The sequence below is a fragment of the Oryzias melastigma genome, linkage group LG14 (assembly GCF_002922805.2).
Source record: "Oryzias melastigma strain HK-1 linkage group LG14, ASM292280v2, whole genome shotgun sequence".
Classification (NCBI taxonomy): domain Eukaryota; kingdom Metazoa; phylum Chordata; class Actinopteri; order Beloniformes; family Adrianichthyidae; genus Oryzias; species Oryzias melastigma.
This window is the reverse complement of record NC_050525.1, coordinates 15,977,792-16,000,385: the sequence shown is the minus strand read 5'-3', so window position 1 is coordinate 16,000,385 and position 22,594 is coordinate 15,977,792. Positions and strand designations below refer to the sequence as shown.

The 22,594-nt window shown below is 40.2% G+C and overlaps 1 protein-coding gene across 1 annotated transcript in view; it reads left to right on the top strand.

The window, feature by feature from the left end:
• LOC112139500 (protocadherin Fat 3) overlaps window positions 1-22,594 on the top strand; it is a 90,894-nt gene that overhangs the window by 36,324 nt on the left and 31,976 nt on the right. The window contains exons 20-46 of the mRNA XM_036215088.1: window positions 824-1,174; window positions 1,681-1,854; window positions 1,934-2,464; window positions 4,784-5,148; window positions 5,320-5,473; window positions 5,986-6,093; window positions 6,185-6,368; window positions 6,976-7,196; window positions 7,607-8,059; window positions 9,851-9,985; window positions 10,071-10,464; window positions 11,728-11,924; window positions 13,676-13,829; window positions 13,917-14,150; window positions 14,350-14,528; window positions 15,079-15,292; window positions 15,366-15,580; window positions 16,026-16,163; window positions 16,978-17,121; window positions 17,210-17,407; window positions 18,334-18,611; window positions 18,685-19,247; window positions 19,320-19,451; window positions 19,589-19,746; window positions 19,845-20,355; window positions 20,474-20,627; window positions 21,808-21,955. Coding sequence (XP_036070981.1) covers window positions 824-1,174; window positions 1,681-1,854; window positions 1,934-2,464; window positions 4,784-5,148; window positions 5,320-5,473; window positions 5,986-6,093; window positions 6,185-6,368; window positions 6,976-7,196; window positions 7,607-8,059; window positions 9,851-9,985; window positions 10,071-10,464; window positions 11,728-11,924; window positions 13,676-13,829; window positions 13,917-14,150; window positions 14,350-14,528; window positions 15,079-15,292; window positions 15,366-15,580; window positions 16,026-16,163; window positions 16,978-17,121; window positions 17,210-17,407; window positions 18,334-18,611; window positions 18,685-19,247; window positions 19,320-19,451; window positions 19,589-19,746; window positions 19,845-20,355; window positions 20,474-20,627; window positions 21,808-21,955 — 6,687 coding nt within the window. The remainder of the gene's footprint in view (window positions 1-823; window positions 1,175-1,680; window positions 1,855-1,933; window positions 2,465-4,783; window positions 5,149-5,319; window positions 5,474-5,985; window positions 6,094-6,184; window positions 6,369-6,975; window positions 7,197-7,606; window positions 8,060-9,850; window positions 9,986-10,070; window positions 10,465-11,727; window positions 11,925-13,675; window positions 13,830-13,916; window positions 14,151-14,349; window positions 14,529-15,078; window positions 15,293-15,365; window positions 15,581-16,025; window positions 16,164-16,977; window positions 17,122-17,209; window positions 17,408-18,333; window positions 18,612-18,684; window positions 19,248-19,319; window positions 19,452-19,588; window positions 19,747-19,844; window positions 20,356-20,473; window positions 20,628-21,807; window positions 21,956-22,594) is intronic.

Here is a 22,594-nt window from a genome sequence, read left to right as displayed (position 1 = left end):
CACTCATTTCATGTAAAAATAAAAAAGTAATGATTACAAAACATACATAAAACAACTCAAAAGTTTTAAGTTATCAATACATCTGCAGTGCAGCCCCTCCCTTCCTGTCGCTGCTGCTGTCTACACTCGGTTGGGGGAGGAGAGGGGTGCGCGGTGTTGCTGCTGTTAGTGCTTCTTTAAAACTTTAAGGATAAAAAAAGGAAGACGAGGAAACATGGGGTCAAAGCAGAAGTTTGTCTGTTTTTTTATATAAAATTGTTTGGAAGTTCCCTCCTTGCATTTTGGTAGAAAAAGACTTTTTTTTTTCTCAACACCTTAAACAGTTTACTTTACTTTTTAATATTTGCTGATCAGTGGCACAGTTAGTTAGAACATTTGCTTTTAAATGTAGAGTTTCTCTGTTCAAGCCCCAGCTAGAATCTCAGACCCTGCAGGGGGCGCCAAATTTGTTGTTCGCCTAGGGCGCCATGCAGTCCAGTGCCGGGCATGCTGGTATGCCTAACAGATTTTACATGCACGTACCACAGATGTATAACTTTTTAATCACGTATACGGAACATGTGTCACGTTAAAAAGATGTAATTGACGAACAAATCACCCGTGCGTCGACTCGGGTCAGGTTTCATGTGTTTGGCACCACACAGAAGATGGCTCTTTCAGGTTGCAACTCCCAGTTTTTCCACATATATTCACATATGACCAATTTTTATCCCTTCAATATGCTCAAATTGTACGTAGCACCAGTGTTGCACGGCCTTCAGACTATCAATGTCAGAACTGTTGGTCAACTGCAGTACAAATGTTTTGGCCTATTTGTTTGAAGGTATGGGATGGAAGATTTTCCAGCATTGCAACGGTCATAGTCTTTGTTAAAGATGCAATGGACAGCGATCTTCTCTTCACCCTCCCTGTGTTCTCTGGCTCCATATCTGAGAACGTATCCAATGTCACTTTGGTGACTATTGTGAATACAATTGGCCACCGGCTCAATGAGCCGCTCAAGTACACCCTGCTTAACCCGGGAGGACGATTCGCCATCCGACCCACCTGTGGAGCGGTACTGACCACCGGGGTACCTTTTGATCGGGAGGAGAAGGAAAGTTATGAGCTGGTGGTGGAAGTCAGCAGAGAAGATGAGATACTGAAAGTAGCCAGGGTGACTGTGCAAGTGAAGGTGGGTGTTAGCAACCTAACATGTTTGTCAACAGAACGATACAGTACTTTGTTTTTGGATCGTCTTGAAGTTAAGTCATGGTAACTGGACTACTCATCCAAGTGGATTTATCCATCTCTGACAAAGTTTTTAAATCCAGTTTCCATGACTCAACTTGAAAGACATCGCCTGGATGAATGAGAACCTTAACCGCCATTCTGGAATTAAATACTTTGGGGATAGCAGTCCAAATTCTTGACTCTCAAGGAAGTCATGTTTGCAGTTCTGTTGCAAGTGTTTAGTTTTAAAGTGCCTTAAGATGACTGTGTTTGAAGCTTGACCTATGAAAAAAAATTAAGCCTAAACTATGTGGACTATTTTCAAAACATTTTTGTGTCTTGGGTTGCAGTAAAAGCTAGTTCTAGAAACTTAAAATGTGTTTGGTCATGATTGTCCTATGACATTAATTGTTTTTAATGGAAAAATCCATGCAATACGATTTACAAAACACTGTACTCTTCATTTAGGTTGAGGATGTGAACGACAATGTTCCAGAGTTTGTGAACCTCCCATACTATGCTGCCGTTCAGGTAGAAGCTGTACCAGGATCAGTCATTTTCAGGGTCTCAGCAGTGGACCGGGACTACGGCCCAAATGGAGAAGTGACTTACAGTCTGAAGATGCAGCAGAGAAACTTTGAGGTAAAAGTTACATCTATTATGCTTTCATTTTTAAAAGATTTTTTTATATAAAAAAAGTCATCTTTACCATGTCCATCAGATAAATCCAGTATCAGGAGAGCTGATTCTAAAGAGAGCTTTTGGAGCTGACTTGTCGAATGCAGAGTACAAGTTGACAGTGGTGGCCACCGACGGAGGCTTCCCCCGTCTGTCCAGTGAGGTGCAGCTGCCCGTCACCGTGGTGAATAAAGCCATGCCGGTGTTTGACAAGTCCTTCTATGGTGTCACAGTCAGAGAGGATGTGGCGGTCTTCACCTCTGTTCTGTGCATCAATGCCAGCAGCCCTGAAGGCCAGGAGATCATCTTCACCATCACGGACGGAGATCCAATGGTGCAGTTTGACATCGGCTTTGACACGGGAATTATCACTGTCATTTACCCATTAGACTACGAGACGACACAGTATTACCGCTTAACGGTGAAGGCTGCAGATACACTGACCGGAGCAAAGTCTGAGGTGGATGTGGATATTGTGGTTCTGGATGTGAACGATAACCCGCCGGAGTTCCAGAATGCATCGTACTCTTGTGTTCTGTCTGAGAACTCCATGACAGGAACATCAGTCTTACAGGTGTGTTCATGCTTTTGTAGATATGGAATTTGTTTAAGTCAATGGAAAATGATTTATTACAATTTGGTCTGAAGTTACGGTGGAGCAGTGGTTAGCACATTCACTTCACAACGAGAAGGCCCTGGTTCAAATCCCAGCAAGGACCTTTTTGAGTAGACAATGCATTCTCATTCGAAACTTGTCATCTATGGATCGGGGCCCATGTGCGTCACTTTTTGACATTTTGGGTGTCCCTAACTCATCTTTTTTTGAAGTGCTGGCCTTTCCCATTGAATTGCGAGTCCCCAACCCTCAAGACGTGGTAGTGGATGTGATAACAGACGCGGAACTAGTACTGAGTTAGGGTTAGGCTACCGGCACTGGTACCGGGTTAGAGTTAAGGACCCGTGATTTAAAGTCCCCCTATGACAATTAAAAAAAAAAATGCACCCCGTAGAATTTTAATTATGATTAGGACATTTTTAACAAAAATCCCTAAACCTAAATGTCTTAAAAAGCCATTTTTCATGTTAATCTGAAGCTTCTGTTTCCAAAATCTCCCCTGAGGGGGCGTGGCTTTTGGAGCTGAGCTGAGCTGAGCAGCTCCGCCCCTGATCCCCCCTGTCTGATTATGTTAGCTCTGTGTCTTGCTAGCGTAAATCTTCACCGCCACTACATAAAAACGTCAAGCAATATCGGTAATATCCAGCTGTATCGTTTTGTGCTGGAGGACGAGGAAGTGAAGAGTTTCATGGACCGAACTTTCTACAAAAGCCTGTGGTCAAATGAGTCGCCGTTCGCCTTTACGTGGTCACATCAAGAAGCTCCGTGGAGTCTTACAGAGATTTTCCAGCATTCACAGCCCTGCTACCATAAGTATTGTATGAAACTCACACAAAAATCCAGTGACGACTGATTTGACCACGGAAATCCGTACGGCGGCTCATTTGACCACAGTCCATGGAAAGATGCCGTCTTCTCTTCTCCAGCACCTGAACTAGACACGCTAACCGGCCAGATGAGGGGTTTAGTTCATGTGCAGCAGAGCAGGTGTGACGTAAAGAAGGCTAATTTTTTCAAACAGAGCCTGTCTGACAGTTTGATTAACAGCGATTTAAAAGGAGAAATACTCAGAAATGCAATAACAAAATGATTTCTTATTACATTTGTTCTTTTTCATAAGAAAAATGGATGATCTTGGGGGATGGGACCCTAGTGGCCTTTAAGTTACCATGCACTGTTGAAATTTACTGTTATATATTACAAAAATACAGAGGTGGTATTTGCTGTCAACCAAGCAGAATATTTTTACTTTTTCATGCCTCCAAGGACACTTTATTTTTCGTGGAAACTTTTTACCCAATTATTTACCCAAAAATATAATAATGCAGCTCTATAGTGCACAGTCATTAGAATACGGGTGAAACAGTTTTGAGTCCACAGAAACACTATGACAGTTTTATTGACATTCATTGAGCTGAAAGCCACTTGATTAAGTTTGTCCTTCATAAATAGCTCTTGACTGTCATGTTGCTGATTAAAGTACATTGTCATTTTTAAAATATAATCCAAGATGTTCGCTCACTGTTCGAATGCATATTATATAATGTTCCCAAAGTTTTTTGTTTTTCTGCACACACTCTCTACCTTTGTAAGATATCTGTATTCTCCTTGCTGGAACTGTCCTACCATGTCAAGCGCAAAATTTAAGACAGGCTGTTAACAGTAAATAACAGCAAAATACATAAATACCATGGGTCTGCTTTTTAGTTTGGGAGTATAAAAGTTTCTAGATGACATTGAAAGTCCTATAGAATCTTTAAACACATCATCTCTATGTACAGTAGATGCAATTTACAGATCAGCTAAGGAGCACAGAATCTGGTGGAAACAATTTCCAACTCAGCCTTTTTTTTACATGGTGATCTGTAAGCAGGAGAAATTCAACAACTGGAAAGAAGCTGCGAATATTTTTACATTTTTGCGTCATCTTTCTTGAAAAGTAACGACCGTTAATCAAACTTTTGTCTCCAAATACAAACAGAATATTAAGAAAATCAAGTAATTAAAAAAACAAAATAGATCCTGATGCATAATGGATCCCGGACGAGCCCCCAATTTATGTTATGCCCCATTTTGTGTCTAGGGGATCTGGGGCATTACATAAAAGTAAACCAAGAAAAATTATGTAACAAAAACACAAAAAGAATGTCACCTTATAGATATATTACACCCTATTGTCATTTTTTGTGACTGTAAAAATACACAAAGTCAATGTAATTTAACCACAAACGAACAATGTTTTAGGAATCATAACATGTGCTGACTCCCTTCCTGTAGGTGTTCGCTCAAGACCAAGACTCAGAAAAGAATGCTGCTGTGACCTACCAGATCCTATCTGACATGTACAACAGCACCGACTTCTTCCAAATCGACAGCGGCAGCGGATCAGTATTCACCGCACGGATGCTCGACTATGAGCTCATGCAGTACTACAACTTCATTGTCAGAGCCACGGACAGCGGAGATCCTGCCCTCAGCAGTGATGTTAGTGTCACTGTGACCGTCACTGACACAAACGACACCCCACCTAATTTCAGCCAAGCGCTATATGAGGCCTTTGTCAGCGAGCTGGCTCCCAGAGGACATTTTGTGGCTTGCGTTCATGCATCAGATGCAGACATTTGTGACGCACAAAAACTGAGGTAAAAAAGTTAAATGTTTTAGAAAGTTTAGCTCAAGTATAAAAAAAAAGTTTTGGCATGAAAGTGGTGTCTCGACACGTTTGATTAGAAGCATCCATTAACATTTGTAGTATCCTTAAAGCTTTATGCAGCATAATCAGGTTGGCGCTTCTTTTTTTTCTCTCTCCACAGGTATAGTATTCTCTCGGGAAATGAGAAAATGACTTTTATGATGGAGCCACATACGGGGGTGATTCGTCTGTCTAACAAGAGGAGACAAGGCATGAAACTCTCCTATCAGCTCAATGTCTCTGTGTCAGATGGAGTCTTCACCAACAGCGCTCAGGTGAAACCACTTTTTGGCAGTTACCGTCTTGTCCTGTCAACTGATTTGCTTTTTTTTTTTTTTTTTAAAGCCCTGTAGCATTAATACCGTCCGCTGAAGGCTCTTCATTAGCAACCCTTAATTCTGGAATTATCACAAACATCTGCCACAGCTGTCCAGTATGACTGCAGATTTCTGTGAGGTTAATGCCATGTCATTTCAGATTTACTGGGAAGTTGAGCTGCTACCTAGAGTATGCTCACATCTGTCAACTTGTGGTAATTAAAAATGGAATACATATATATAAAATGTACCATCTTCTTAAACTTAAAGTAAAAATACATCTGTGATATTTCTAAGGGTCCTGCCTGTAATTAATATCCGTCATTAGTAGCTTACAGGCTTAATATTTCTCCATTGAGCTAATAATGCATAACAAATCAGCCTGTGATATTTAATGTTATAGCATCAACAAAATGTCAGCATGCAGTTATCTGGAATAGGCTGGTGGAATGACTGAGACTGATTCGTAGGTGGTCGTGCGTGTCCTGGGAGCTAATCTGTACAGCCCGGTTTTCAGTCAGAGGTTCTACCTGGCCGAAGTCCCGGAAAATTCCTCTCCAGGATCAAGAGTTATTCAGGTTATTTAGCTCTACTGCACTTAGGAGGAAACATTATTGAATTGATGTTTGTGATCAATACAGTCATTTCTTTTTTTTGACTGATCTTTAGGTTCGGGCGACAGATGAAGACTCAGGTTTGAATGGCCAGATCACCTACTCCTTCATCAACGACTTAGGGAAAAGTCAGTTCACCATCGATGCAGATGGAGTCATATCCACAGTGGAAGTGTTGGATCGAGAAAATCCTCTGAACAAAGACATGGTGCTGACTGTCATGGCCCTGGATGGGGGAGGTATTTCTATTTTTAAACTAACCGTTAGGGCTTAAAGACCCTCTCCGATGAAAATTACATTGTTTTTTTGGTGTTTTTAACACGTTCTTGTGGCCTTTTTCTCATGATGGGGGACATATTTGAAGAAAATGAAAAAAAAATAAGCATTTCTGAGTTATTCTTGTGAATGGAGAGCAGACGGAAAAACATGCTACGCTCTCCCCTTGTGGACAAATAGATCCATGTATGTCTTTGTTTTCCTCATCTGAGCTGGCGTCTGTCTCATAGCTGTACAGCTGGTTAGCTCTAATATTTTAAGCCAAATTTGTTTGTAATGTTAGGTTGGAGGTGTGAGGGGCTGTAAACGAGCGCAAGAGAGTGTAAATAGATGGATGACGGGAAGTAGGGTCAGGCTTAATCCACACAAATTTCTAATGAACTCTTGCCGCTCTGCAGAAGCTATGTCCTAGAAACTATACAGGGGTTTTCATTTTTAAAACAGCATAATCATAAATAACTTTAGAATAGATCAAAAGATGTCTTTAGTGAGTCTACAACCACATTTTCACAAAACAACTTTTTGTTTCTGCATCAGAATAATAATTTTTGGACATTTATTCTTCCTCAGGGCGTGCATCATTTTGTACAGTGCGAGTGGTCTTGGCAGATGAAAATGACAACGCTCCAAAGTTCAGAGCAGTGGAGTATCGCATGAGCATCAAAGCTAATGTTGCCAAAGGTTCTCTGGTCACTCAGATCCAGGCCACTGACCCCGATGCCGGCTCTAATGGAAGGATAACCTACTCCCTTTACAGTGAGGCCCGCCTCTCACTTGTTGATGTTTTGGAGGTCAGTACATTAGAATCCAGCTCATTATTATGTCACTACGTTAGACCAAAAATCTGAAACTGGATACAAACCCCGACTAATGACTCTACACTGTATAAATTCATTTTTAATTAGCGGATATTTAAAGCTAACAGCCTCCTCTTGATATTAGAGGATTAAATGCCATCTGTGTATTACAGATTTGTATTCATCCACTAAATGATGTTGCATTGAGGTTGATGTCGGGTTCATTTTCTAAAATATAGTCATATTTAGGTCGTAAACAGACGACATCTGTTCTAAATGTAAGATATGATAATTAAATAAATGGCTGAAAACTAAATGATTTTTGTTACTTTGTTTCAAATTTTAAATATTAACTGAAACGGTAATGTCTAAAGATGATAAAATATGTTTCCGTGGGTGTGCAGGTGGAATCAGACAGTGGCTGGATGATGACTAAAAGCACAGTGGACCACCTACAGGGAACTGTGCTGTCCTTCTTTGTCAAAGCCACAGATGGAGGTTCTCCTCCCAAGCACTCTCTGGTTTCAGCGTTCATCCACGTCGTTCCCCCGGATGCGTACGTCCCGTCGTTCAGTCAGCCTCAGTACTCCTTCACCATCCCGGAAGACACAGCTGTAGGAACAGCGCTGGGCTCCGTTTACCTGGGCCCGGGACAGTTGGGCTTCTTCACCGCAGTTGGAGGAGAGACGCTCGACAGCAACCAAGGAGAAGCTTTCATGGTGGAGAAGGAGACGGGCCTCATTCGCCTGCTGAAAGCGCTGGATTACGAAGACGTCAACATCTACCGCTTTAAAGTCGCTGCAACGACGAGACGAGACTTGACTGAGTCGGTCACCACTGTGGATGTGGAGGTTAAGGTGGGTGAAGGTGCTGAATGACCCATTTCCTGTCAATTTTAAAGATGCCAATAAAAAATATAAAACATTTAATGTGTTGCTTTAAGGAATATAAAGTGGGAATTCTTAGTAAGCATTAAGACAACAGTGATTCTCCTGCTCCTTTCCGTACATTTTTCGGCATGTACAAACTCCATCACTCTTTTGCTTAGGACATTACTGCTTGTATTTTTGGTATTCATAAACTTTATAGTTTTTGAAATATTGAGAAAAATATGCAACATAGAAATTGAATAAGAAAGTCTTCAAATGTCAACATTTTAAGTAGATTAGCAACAAAACTTTAAATATATTAATGGGAAATGTTTTAATCTTTTATAGTAATTTTCCCAAAAAATGGAGTATGCCTAATATTTTAGCAACATGCTAACATTTTTGCCTAATTTGTTATCTACTGTTTTTGGGGGCAAATTTAGAGTTTAGCTTCAATTTTAGCAACAGGCTAATGTTTTTTTCATTTAATGTAATGGGGAATTTAGTCTTTTTTTGGAATTTAGCTAGCATTTTAACAATATGCTAGCTTTTTTTTGGCTAATTTGACCTCACCCGAGGTTTTTTATGCTAATTTGGAGTTTAGCTAATATTTGAGCAATATGCCAAGGTTTTTGGCTAATTTGTTATCTACTGAGGTTTTTTAAGAGTAATTTTGAGTTCAGCTTCAATTTTAGCAACAGGCTAATGTTTTTCATTTAGTGTACTGGGGAATTTTTGGCTAGTTTTGGAATTTAGCTAGTATTTAAGCAATGCGCTAGCTTTTTTTGGCTAATTTGACCTGACCTGAGGTTTTTTTAATGCTAATTTGGAGTTTAGCTAATATTTGAGCAATATACCAAGGTTTTTGGCTAATTTGTTTTCTACTGAGGTATTTTTAGGCTAATTTAGAGTTTAGCTTCAATTTTAGCAACAGGCCAATGTTTTTGACTAATTTAGTTTATTGAGGAATTTTAGGCTATTTTTGAGTTTTGCTAGTTTTTAAGCAACTAAAGTTTTTTGTGGCTACTTTGGAGTTTAGCTCATATTTAAGCAACATACTAAATAGTTTTGCAAAAATGCTAAGTATTAGATATTTTTAAGCAATTTACAACAAATTGTCAGAAATTAAGGTAAACTTCACTACTCTTTCATGGTTCTTTAACGAAAATTCCAGTCTTTTAGGCAATTTTACATTTTGCAAATAGCTTTTGCATTTAAAGCAAATCCCTCCAGCAAATAAAGTAAATTATGTCACCATTTTCACCAAAAAGCTTCAACATCTTCAGCGACTTCTTTCATCCAAAAGCCTTCACACTAACATTATCACAGGTAATGCAACTTTTCTTGTTTGTCACTAGATCCTCTTGTCAAAAAAAAAAAAAAAAAAAACTTTATTGCTTTTTATTGCATTCTGCACACCATCTTCACTGCAAACAAAACACAACAGTGCACCTTGGGTATAGGTTTAAAAACGACAACAAAAAGTGAAAGCCAGAAGGCTGTTAAATTATTCAAATTGTTCTGGAAACTCTGCCTCCGAACTGCCTTGATAGTGACAAAAGATTTTGATCAGAGAGCAACACATGCCAAAAGATCCACACTGAAAGCGCCCTCCTTTAAACAAAAAATAAATATATATATATTTTAAAGAAAATGTTGAATTAATAAGAATAAATATGCATGTTTCCTGTATGTGATGGAATCAAAAACAGACTCAATTTCATATTCAATTTTACACTTTGCAGAGCAGAACTTTAGATGATTTGTCCTATTTTGCAGATATTAGATGTAAACGACAACCAGCCAGCGTTTGAGACCAACGCATACGTAGCCACAGTGATGGAGGGGATGCCAGCAGGGACAAGAGTGATCCAAGTGCGTGCCCTCGATCCTGATTGGGGCTCTAATGGACAGGTATGTGGTCATTCTTTCCCAACTTCATTTTTTTTTTGCCCAATAATATGTTAATGAAAAAGTCCTATCTACTTTCTAACAACAGGTGACCTACAGCCTCGGGGCTCTGCTTACCTACAATCTGGACTTGACGATCGGCGCTCCGTACCTCACCGGAGCCATCACCACCAGTTCTGTCTTCGCCATTGACAGTAAAACGGGCTGGATCACCACAGTGGGCCAGATGGACCACGAGGCCTGCTCCAGCTACAGCTTTGAAGTAGTGGCCTCTGATTTGGCGGAGTTGCTCCCGCTCTCTTCCACCGCCGTGGTAACCATAACCGTGTCGGACATCAACGACAACCCGCCGCAGTTTGACAGGGAGTTTTACAGAGGCGCTGTGAAGGAGAGTGATCCTCTTGGAGAAGTGGTGGCTGTTCTGAGAACGAAGGACCAAGACGGAACGGACCAAAACCGTCTGGTTAGCTTTTACATCACAGGTGAGCAAATCCAAAAAATAGGCAAAATCATCCTTTGATCTATTGTAAAAGTGATCTTTTATTTATGATTACGCTGTGTTTAGGCAAAACATTTCTAGGATATAGTTTTTGTGGAGTGGCCCATTTCCCATCATCCATCAGTTTACACACCTGCTATCTTACAGACCCTCACACCTCAACCTAACATTACTAGTGCAATAAAAATAGTAGATGTACATGAATCTAGTCATCTACAAGTGGATGCATTGGAGTGAAGCGGAGCAGGGAGCTTTTTCCAATGACCTTCTTTTATCTTCTTACGATTCCCACCAATTTGAATAAAGACAAAATCAGAAATTCCATTTTAAGCATAATTTTCTTTATACATGTCCTTCATCATGCGAAAAATGCCATGAGAACATGTTAAAAAACGCCAAAAACCAGATTATCATCGGAATTAATCCTTAAATGAAGCATAAAATTGTCATAATACTTTGAAAAAAATCTGTTTTGTATTTTTATATGAAATTTTATTGCTTACGCTTTGATTTCCATTTATTCTGAACAGCTCCTAGCTGTCTCCTCCAAACAAAGTTTCTCTCTGCATCTCCTTCCAAACTCAGATCACTCCTGCATCAGCGTGCCGCACATAAAACACCAACCATTCATAAGTACTTCATGCAATTCCCTCTTCAACAAAAGTGAAATCTTCCTTTAACCATAAAACATTCATTAAAAGCTGAAACGTAGGACAGACAACAATTTTATTTAAACATGCTTTTAATTTTTAACTGTTTAATAATAAAATAAAAAGATGCCGAAGCCTTGCATGCGTGTTTAAATATAATGCAGAACCTTTGTGGCTGAAAAGCAGCACATCTGTGGAACATTAAATTCAAACAAAACTGGAAATTAAGTTTTTCATTTAAAAATTACTAGCTGGTTTTATCTAGAAACTTTAAAGATTGCTGCTCTTTTATCTTCTCCATTGAAGTTTAAGAAGCATTGACCGCCCTCAACTCAAAAGCTATTATCTTATTTATGAGCCTAACATTTCTTATTCTCTCCAAAAATTCATGCAAATCATAAAAGCACAAATGTTTCATCTTTAAAGGACTATGATGGTGAGGTAGTTTGTGTCAAAGGGGGGATTTTTTATTGATTCAGTGCAAACAGATTCATTTATAAATTTGTGTTTATTTGCCTGAAAACGGAAAAGGTTTGTTCACTTTTTCTTCCCCCTCTCCTCGTCTTCCTCTGTGGTTGGTCTTCCTTTTGGTCCAGGTGGAAATCAGCGGGGAGTGTTTGCTCTGGCCCTTGTTCAGGGGGAGTGGAAAGTGTATGTCAGTGGACTGCTGGATCGTGAGCAGCAAGACTATTATCTGCTCAACATCACAGCCAGCGATGGGCTTTACGTCGCTCACACCGCTGTGGAGGTTACGGTGATGGATGCCAATGACAACAGTCCAATTTGCAAACAAGTAAGGGAAGAAGACATGAAGACGTGTTGCATTTTAATTCCTCCCCCTTTGTCCACACACATAAAAAAAGCAAAATCTATTTTATCTGAACAGATTATATCTAATTTATATAGTCAATCGTGATTAATATATATATATATAATTATATAATTTATTCTTTATATATTTAATCACGATTAATCCCAATGTTTTAACAGGTGCATTTTCCTTTATTTTTAGTTTTTAAATGTATAAACTCAAAGTGTGGACAAAATAGTAAAGTATGATAAGCAGAACCCTAAAGAAGTGTTATATACAGCCGTAATAACAAACATTGTGTTTCTACGTTTTAAATGGTCTGGGTGAATACTCGATCCTGATTGGCTGCTGGGTGTGGATGCACACATAAAACATTAGTTTTGCTCACATAGCCCAAATCAAATATTCAACATCACTCTGCAGTCTTATTAAAAATAAACTTTTGCTTCATGATCCGGACAACAACAAGCGGTAAGAGATGAACTGAAGTTTTATTTAACATTTTATGACGATATATATGAGAAGAAATAGAATAATCACTGTGGAAGTTCCGAATTTGTTCGATTATGTTATTTAGTCCCATCATTTTCTGTAATTAACTTTTATGTTGATTTTTTTCGGTTAACATTAAGGTCTCTACAAAGGTAAGTAATTGAAATCTGCATATTTATGACATGGTGGGAAAAGTAAAGTCTAGACCCCAATAGCAGAAACAGGTTTTGTTCAGCTAAAATATTGATTCAACGTTCCATCATGAATTACTCTACAAACATTAATTATTGCTTACAAATTGCATTTGGACTATATTTCATAGAACATAACTCAGATGTAGCCTGACACTAAAAACCTCTAAAAATGGATTTAGCAGTGCTCATCCCAAAAAATACACTTAAAAAAACCTTTAATTTAGCTTAGAATACATTTTTTCACAATTAATGACAAGAATAAATAAAAGAATCAGGTTTGATTCATTTTTTTAACTTCTACATTACAAAATGTGTTTATTTTTAAGGAAAAAGTATTCAAATTTAATATATTTTTTTTCTGTTAGGTTTTATAAATTTATTTTAAAGCTTTTCATTATAATTCACCTGTTGTTACACTACCATGCATGGTAGCTACCTTTGCTACAGTACTTTTAAATTAATGTTAATCGTACTAAAAATTTAGTACAACGGAAATCAACATTTTTTTTGCTTTATATTTCTTTTTCAACTCAAGCGAAAGCTTTAAAACACACAAAAAAAAACATGCAGGATAGAGCTCCTTCATCCTTCATCAAACTCACATCACAGCCGTTCAGGTGGGTTTAGTTGAGGATTATCGGCTGTCTAGCAAGATGCATGATCATCTTAAAAGATGATTTAATCATAACTTTACTTGACAGATTGAAAAAGAATGTGTTCAGCCGAGCTGTCGAGTGTCCTTCCTTTGTCTTAACTTTGATTAACTTATTAAATCATGAATCATAATTAAACATTAGGCATTTGCTTTCACATCTACATCAAAAAATCCAAGGTGACTACTTGAGAAAGGATCTGACAAGCAGTCAAGCGTGCAAATATGTTTATTTAATTTGCCAAAGACATAGGGAGAACTATGATTTGGTGTAGGTTAGTCACACCCGAACAGAGGGATAATCGTAACATTTTTATGATATTTAAGTGCTTTTTCATCTAATTTTTCAATAAAAATTAACTTTAAATGCTTGGTTTGTTTGTGTTTAAATGCAGGCGGTCTACAGTGCCTCTTTTCCAGAAGACATTCCCACCAACAAGGGCATCCTTACGGTCAGCGCAGCAGATGCCGACTCTGGCTCCAGCGCAGAAATCCAGTACTCCCTGTTTGGCATTGGAGTGGAGGATTTCTATATGGATGCAAACACTGGTACCTTTAATTATTCATTTAAAGTCAAAATAGTTCAATTAGATTAATGTAACTAATCATAAACCCGTGTGTTTTCTGTCCTCATAGGCGAGTTGCGCACTGCCACAGTAATGGACCGTGAATTGACTCCCACCTATAAACTCATCGCCCAGGCGACTGATGGAGGAGGGCTGTTCTGCAGATCTGACATCTCTCTCAAAGTGTTGGACGTGAATGACAATGCCCCTTTGTTCTCGTCTACTCATTACCTGGCAAGTGTTTATGAGAACGCCGCCCCCAAGGCTTTGCTTACCCGGCTGCAAGCCACTGACCCTGATGAGGGTAAGCTGCTGTGATATTAAACTGGCATGAGGGGTTCAAATGTGAGCCAAGAAAAAAAAAAAAAAAAGAAAATCGCTGTCTTCTAACATACAATGAAGGAAAAATAGAGACTCAGCAGTCAGTTAGTTTCATAAGCTACTTATTTACAAAGCATTAACACAACAGGCCATAAATCAATTGTGCACATTTTCCTGCACAGGCCTGAACCGTACAGTGGTCTATTCTCTTGTGGACTCGTTCAGTGGATTCTTCTCTATCGATTCCATATCCGGAGTAGTTATTCTGGAGAAATCCCTGGACAGGGAAAGCCAAGACTCCTATCGTGTTCGTGCCCAGGCTACTGACAGAGTTGGCCAGCAGGGGGCGATGTCTTCCCAGGTTGGTGAAGGATTTTGTCTGCTTTCAGTTAGTTTGAAGTTAGTCTGAAGAGCACAATCAGATGCAAACAGAAAGAAGTTATTTAAAAAAAAAAAACTGTGTTTTACATTTTTTGGTTTAACTTTATAAGAGTTTTAAGCTTTCTGACTGTAATCTCTAACCTTATTCTAAAATAGTTCTATTCTCACCTGTTTAGGAAGCACAATAGATGAATGCAATTCAAGTTGTTGCTGATTTTAAAATTAAAAAAGCAATTAAAGATGAAAAAAAACATCCTACTTTTAATTTTTTTATGTAAAAAAAATATCAACACATTTAATGGGGGAGGGTGCAATCAATTATAGAAAAAAACTGATGTGAAGTTTAAATTAATAGAGAATTAACAAAAGAAATGTCTTTCACCTAATGATGTGATAGTTCCATAAAACTAGAAGCTGCCCAAACATTATACAGATTTAGCAAAAAGTCCAGCAAACCAAAGATTTAACTTCAGCTCCAGTCAAACGACTTCCTGTGTTTCAGTCGATCTATGTTTTCTGGTCTTTCCCAGGTTGATTTGACCATTCTGGTGCTGGACGTGAACGACAATGCCCCAGTTTTCCAGAAGAGGGACTATGCTGTCACAATCCCCGAAGACGTAGCTGTGGGGACAGAGGTTCTCCGCGTGCTGGCGACGAGCGCCGACATCGGTCCGAATGCGGAGATCACCTATACCATCCGGTCAGGCAATGAGTTGGGAAAGTTTATCTTAAACAGAAAACTGGGTGAGCACATGTTTCATATGTAGCCCCACTCAAAATCACAAGACTTAATAAATACCTTTTTATATGCATGAAGGTTCCATATCTGTAGCTGATGACTTGGACTTTGAGGTCTGTAAGGACTACTACATCACAGTTGAGGCGTGGGACAGCGGGAACCCTCCTCTTAGTACAGCCACTATGGTCGTCATTGAACTCATGGATGTCAACGACAACGCCCCCACCTTCGATCAGGAGGTTTACAACGTGCTCATCAGTGAGGATGCCTCAGTGGGGCAGACAGTTACAAGGGTAACTACATTTGTCTCCATCTTTTTACCTAATGCCTTAGTCACATGTGATTGTATGGAGGTTGATCTGAACGGCGCCCGTGGAGGGACGTAGACGGGTATGGTTGCATCTTAAAGGAAGTGGAAGTGTTTGTAGTTCCCTTGTGTGGCCACCTTTAGGGATGTGATGAAAGTAGAATGTAGGACTGTCGTGTGTGTAGTACGTCCGGTCTTTAGTTATTAGAAAGGTACACAGGCTCCTTACTGACCGTGCACAAATGCTGCATGCAAAAAAGGAAAAATGTGTAGGACACACCTACATCTCACCTACTTCACCCTTACGTGTTATTTAAGAGCAGCACACCCATAGATAAAAATGTGCACAAACATTTTTGCTCTACAGGCTCACTTGTGATATTAAAAGTTTGTGTAGACCACCTGCCTTTTGTGTTTGTTTTGTCATTTAGGTTTCTGCAGAAGATCTGGACAGCCAGGTGAACGGGCGGATAACCTATTCCATTCTGAAAGGCGACCGGAGCAACCAGTTCTGGATTGACCCTGTTACAGGACTGCTTAAAGTCAATAAAAGGCTCGATAGAGAACTAGTAAGCAGAAGTTGCGATATCTCAAGAAAGTTGCATTTTAGTTGTTTTTTTTTTAAAAGAAAATATTGTTTTCAAAGTTATGCTTCATTCACACCAGCCTCTGCATATGTGTTTCAGCTCTCGCATTTATGTGTCACTGCACAAGTTTCTGATCCCTAGTTTTCGGGCTCTACAAACAAAACATCCAGCCATTGAACGTTCGACCATGTCACACTGTCGCTACATTTGATTTGTGCATATTGCACAAATGAAAATAGGTTGTATGCGAATTTACATGGAAAAAGTGAGAAAACATGTGGTCTTTTATGTAAAATTTTTACCAAATGAACAATATCAAAACCCAGGAAGTATTACAAATAAACTTTAGTAAGACCACGTAAACTTGAGCTTTATTGAATTTCTTCACTTTGACATACTTTGACAGTTGGTAGAAATCATATATATGATCCGCCGCGGGCCCTCGTGACGCTTTGTTTTAATTAAACAGTTGGATTCCCTCGTTTCACACCAGTAGCTAGGTGCCAGGTGAGGCAGCCCTCCAGGGGGGACCCCCACTAAGACGGGGGACCCCTGGTGAGAGGTGCAACTGGGGAGATCAGGGAGAAGGCCCCCTTCCGCGATTCCGCACCAGACACCGCTGCCACACGGATGACGAGGACGAGGGGTGAAAGATGGGCCGATTTTGGGCTAGTATCGGGTAGCGACGCTCCAGTGTAAAAGCGCGTCACGTGCCCGATGTGAATGTAGCATTACAGCCAATAAATAACAATATGACCTCACCATGTGTACTTTCGATTGTTTTTTCTCCATCTAGGTGTCCATGTACTCTTTGTCAGTGCAAGCATTCGACAGTGGTTCTCCTGCCATGTCCACCACCGTCACGGTTAACATCGACATCTCCGACGTCAACGACAACCCCCCTGTTTTTGTTCCTCCTAATTCCACAGCTGTCATACAGGTACATGCCTCTGCCTGTTTGTGTTTGCACACTCAAAGTGTTTGTTTGCTTTCCTGCCGCATCCGTTTTTTTCTCTCTCTCCCTCCAGCTTAATCAGGCTGCTGGCACCGACCTGCTGAAATTGTCAGTCAGCGATGAAGACTCCCCCAGAAACGGCGCTCCCTTCGTGTTTCGCATTGCGTCGGGAAACGAAGGAAGTTATTTCGCTTTGGATCAGACCGGCACTCTGAAAGCCAATCGTTTGTTCGGCTCTGAAGCCCCAAGAGAATTTACCCTGGAAATCCAGGTGAAGGATGTCATTTATTTGGTCATTTATTTACGCATCCTTTTCTATTAAAGCGTTTTTACTCCGTATTTACTGAGTAAACACAATGTGTGGAATAAGAAAAATTCAAAGACATCAAAGGTTCTGAGTAATCTGATCGTTTTAAGAGAATCTGGCCATGGAGAAAAATATGGCGCTCAAAATATAATAGCTGGAAGTCCCTCCCCCTACCCGGCTGCAAAAAAAAAAAAAAAAAGTTTGAAATCATTGACTCGGATGTCCACGCCCAGAAGCCCCATTTTAAGCTTTCGACCTTTTTTCCTGTTTCGTTCCTTTTTTTTTCTTTTTACTTTTTTGCAGTTTTTTATTTGTTTTCTTTTTTTTTTACAGAGAAAAAAATATGCATTTTGCTGGCTCCAATCAGCTGATTTACAAAAAAATCAGCATTTCGCCGACTCCAATCAGCTGAATCACAGAGAAAACTGCATTTCACCGGCTCTGATAAGCTAATTCACAAAGAAAAAATTGCATTTTTCCAGTTTTTAATCAGCTGATTTACAGAAGGAGTTTTTTTCTTTTGTAGTTAAACATGTGTAGTTATGCAAATTTAAACACTTCTTAATATTGACTTAAAAGAAATAAAACGATAAACGTTCTCTGTCCCATTTGAAGCTCATCCTGCACACTAAACTGCTAGATGGTTACGGTTTATTTCACATTTAAAAGCTTAAAAGCGGATAGCTCTGAAAAGGTTTTAAAATATCATTTTTGAAACTTTTTCCTAAAGATTAGGAAATTTACGCAACCGGCTAATGTTGTGAACTTTCCACTTCCGGCTACAGATTGATTCAGCCGCCAAACGTTCGAGGCCCCTCAAACGTTTGGCTCTCTTTTATTTTCTTGATTCTGCACATCTGTTAACCTCTTTTTTTTTTTCGCCATCTTAGGCAAGTGACTCTGGTAAACCGAGCCTCACCGCGTCCTCCTGGGTCTCTCTGAGAGTCATGGGCAACAGTCAGTACAAGCCCACCGTCTCCCCTCTGGAGATCTTCATCGTCATGTTGACAGATACCTTTCCGGGCGGCACGGTCGGTCGGATCTACGCAGCCGACCGTGATCCCAGCGACGTGTTGTTGTTTACCCAGAAGCCTCAGCCTAAGAGCATGTTTAGGATCAACAGACAGGATGGCAGCATTGTAGCTCTGGCTGGACTGGAGCCTGGAAGGTACACACAAGCGAGCGCACAAATCCGAGAGTTCCAATTTAAAAATGTGACACTTTCTCTTGTCATTTGTCAGATACCAGATGAACGCGACCGTGAGCGATGGTCGTTTTGCTGTGATAGCTGACCTGTCAGTCCTGGTCGAACAGGTAACAGATGAACTGCTGCGTAGCGCCGTGACCTTACGCTTCGGCTCCCTCTCCCCAAAGGAATTACTTGGTAGCTACCTGAACCAAATCAAATCAACGCTACGACGACTAGCTGGCTGGAAATGGTCTCCAGGGCAACAGGATCCTTTGCACATAATCAGTGTGCAGCCAGTGATGGGGACGTCAGATGTCGACTTAGTTCTGGCTATGGAGAGGCCAGAGGCGTCGGGGGGCGGGCGGATCGGGGGCTTTTATTCAAAGCAAGAGTTATCGGTGAAGCTGGAGCAGGCTGCAGCGAAGGGTCAGATCGGAGGAGTCCTGGGCGGGATGGCCGTGGTGGGCAGCACTTGTTCTGGAAAGCTGAATTGTGGTGACAAGGTGTGTGAGAACGCACTAGCGGTGGAGGGGGGCTCCCTCGTGACTTACAGCACAGAGAGAGTCAGTTTGGTGTCACCGAGGTTCAGCCGCACGGAGACCTGCGTTTGTCCCGGTGAGCACTATATGATAAATTCTGTTCATTAGAATGGTGTTCTCTTAATCCTGCAACTCCTTCTTAAAACAGGAGGTCTGTGCTCCGTTCCTGTGGAGCTCTGTGAAGGTCAGTCGTGCCCAGCTGACATGCAGTGCGTCCGTTCTGGTCCTACAGCGCCATCTGTCTGCCAGTGTCTGCCTGACAGACTAGATGAGTGTGCAGGTACGCTTTAAGTATCTTTATTATTCCTACTTGTTACAAATGGACAAGTGGATGTTAATGGACAGAGGTAAAAAAAAAAAGAAAAGAAGCATTTATTTGAAGTTGTAACCTTTTGACCTCTCTGTGTCTGTGTGTAGGCCGAACCTCTCTGAGTTTCTCTGGAAACAGCTACATCAAGTACAGAGTGACGGAGAGAGGTCAGAGTGGAGAGATGAGGCTCGGCCTGAGAATCAGGACTCTTCAGAGAAGAGGCGTCATTATGTTCACGCGTGTTAACCCCTGCACCATGCTCAAGGTAAATTAAAAGTTCGCTTTCCCACCCTGGAAAAGAAAACATTTTAATGTTAAAAAAAAGAGAAGTTGTTTTTTTTTTTACCTTCTCTCTTTCTGCAGATTGAAGGGGGTCGACTCTGGTTCCAGCTAGACTGTGACAACACTCTAGGCATTATGGGTATCTCTGACAGACCGATAAATGATGGCCTCTGGCATTCAGTTGCTTTGGAACTGATGACAAACTACACCCTTCTGTCACTGGATGACAGTTATGTGGAGCGCCGCAGAGCCGCTCGAGCGCCTGTCAGTCTTTGGCCTCTGGCTTCAGACCCGTCCTTTTTCTTCGGGGCCCAAGTAAGGCCTGCGAACGGGCAAGGCGAGAGGACCAGCGGCGTGCCAAGACTGGGAGACCGTGCAGCGAGGGGCCCACAGAGAGCCCAGGACGGCTTCCAAGGCTGCCTGGGCTCACTGATGCTGAACGGTAATGAGCTGCCACTCCAGAATAAAAGAAGCCGCTACGCTGAGATAGCCGGGCTCAGCGAGGTCAAGTTGGGCTGCGTGCTTTACCCAGATCCGTGCGTCAGTCGGCCCTGCCTCAATGGAGCTGTCTGCAGCAGCCTGCCTTCAGGAGGTCTGCAAATACACTCACACTTGTTTTTGATATACTTGCTTTAAAATTATTTTTTTTTCACATTTAAATTCCTAAAAAATATTATTTTTTTTTAATTTTATACATTTTTTTCCAACAGGTTTCATGTGTAGTTGCAGTGCTGGGTTCACTGGGGAACTTTGTGAAATAGAAATGACATCCTGCGTGCCAAACCCATGCCAGAACGGGGGAGACTGTTCGTCTGTGGCCAACACTTTCCTCTGTGGCTGTCCAAGAGGACTCCAGGGACTTATGTAAGATAAAGCATTCTAATGACACACAAACGCATGCCTTATAAACCGGCCAAAACAAGGCAGTTAGAGACGAGTGTTTGCTATTTAAACACTGACTGCACACTTCATTTTTTTTAACCTCTTTGGGTTAAAACTGAGTCAGATTTGTATCTTCGGCCTGCTATTATTCAAAGCAAATTGGTGGTTACGATTCAACACTTGATTAAAAAGAAAAAAAAAACTATAATCAGCCTCTAGTTCCTTTTCTTAATTACAGCTTAGCAACGTCTTTGAAATAACCTCTGTGTTTATGTGGTTGTTCTCCAGGTTCACCACTAGAGGGCAGTTTTCTCTCAAAGAAATCAGCTGTTTTTGTTTTCATGAGCCCAAAAAAGCTTGGAAAAACACTTGATGGAAAAAAACTATATATTTTATAATTAATCTGTTAGTTCTTTTGTATAATAATATTGTTAAAACACCCGATTTAACAACAATTAAAGTGTTAAGCCCCCTTTTTATTCGATTATATTAACACCGTAAATAAATCTATTATATATTTTACATTTTCTAAAAAAATCCTAAAATGTTTTACTAAAACTGGTATGGTCCAGCTTGAAAACTTCAATTGGGTTATAGAGTATTAAATATTCATATTTCTAAGAACTGGTCAGCGCATTGACTCTTTGAAGAGTCAACTCTGTAAACTTTATGACTCCGCTGACTTTTAAAGTTAAAGGAAAAAAAAACTTCACATAGTTATACAATGAAGCTTCTTCCACTTTGTTTCTTCCATCTCACTAACTTTCTCCAGAAAAAGTGTTTAGAAAAATCCCATCAAGGAAGAAAGAATTGAAAAGAAGAAGTCCAAGTGTTTCTTTTCTTCCTTTCACAGCTGGATAAAGTCTTTGATACAAGAAGCTTAGATGAGTTCATGAGCTCACTGTGTAAAACTATATTTCTGATGTTGTAATGCATTTTCTTTTAGTGTATGTCTATAGCGTGTGTTTTTTTTTAACACAAATGCAGATGGAGATTTCATAAAAATGATTTAACACAAGAAGCGTCTTTTTTCCTAAGTTGACCTTCAAACAATTTATTTTCTTTTCATCTTCTCAGCCCATCGCCGCGCTTTTATCTTTCATTCTTCTCCCTTTTACTTTCAAATTCCCTTCACTTGTCTCCGCTGTCTTCACCTCCACAGATGTGATGAGGATGTAAATGAGTGTGACCAGGGCGATTGTGAAAATGGGGGAGAGTGCATTAACACATTCGGATCGTTCTATTGTAACTGCTCGGAAGGATACGAGGGTCAGCTCTGCGACGACGACATCCTCGGTGATGACACTCAGGTATGGTATCAACTCTTGATTTGGCCGTTCGGATGAACCCAGAAAGAGAATAAAGCGTTCAGCTAATTATTGGGCTTTGCATTCACTGCTGCTCAGAATTTCTGAGTAAGCACGGGCCTCCTGGAAGGCTTTTTCACCAGCTTAGCATCAGTGGATGAATGAAAGTGTAGTAATGGGTAAATCACAGTTTCCATTTGAAGTTGTCATGCTTGTGACTTTCATTATGTACTACACTATATACCTTACACTGCAGTTTTCGGGCCCTTTTAAGTTTCCACCCTTCTGTCAGAGTAATCTTAAATATATCCAGGTAATGTATTTCTCCTTTATCATTCAGCAGCTTAAACAAACATATTTTTTGAAGTTCTTTGGAGCCGTATAATTGCTGTAATAGCTATTTACTTGTATAAAAGAAGTTTCACTACTTTTGACGCCTCGAGTCCTGTTGGGAATTATCCTGCAAATGGACACATTTACTCTTAAAGTCTGGCCCATTTATCATCACAGACAGAACCAGTCAGTCATCTGTTTCCAGAAGGGAGCATTAAGGAGCTTCTGGTCTATGTTTCTCTTAGTGATCAATTAATCCTGACCTGTAATTAATTAATTGAATTAATCACAGTTATGTTTAATCTAATA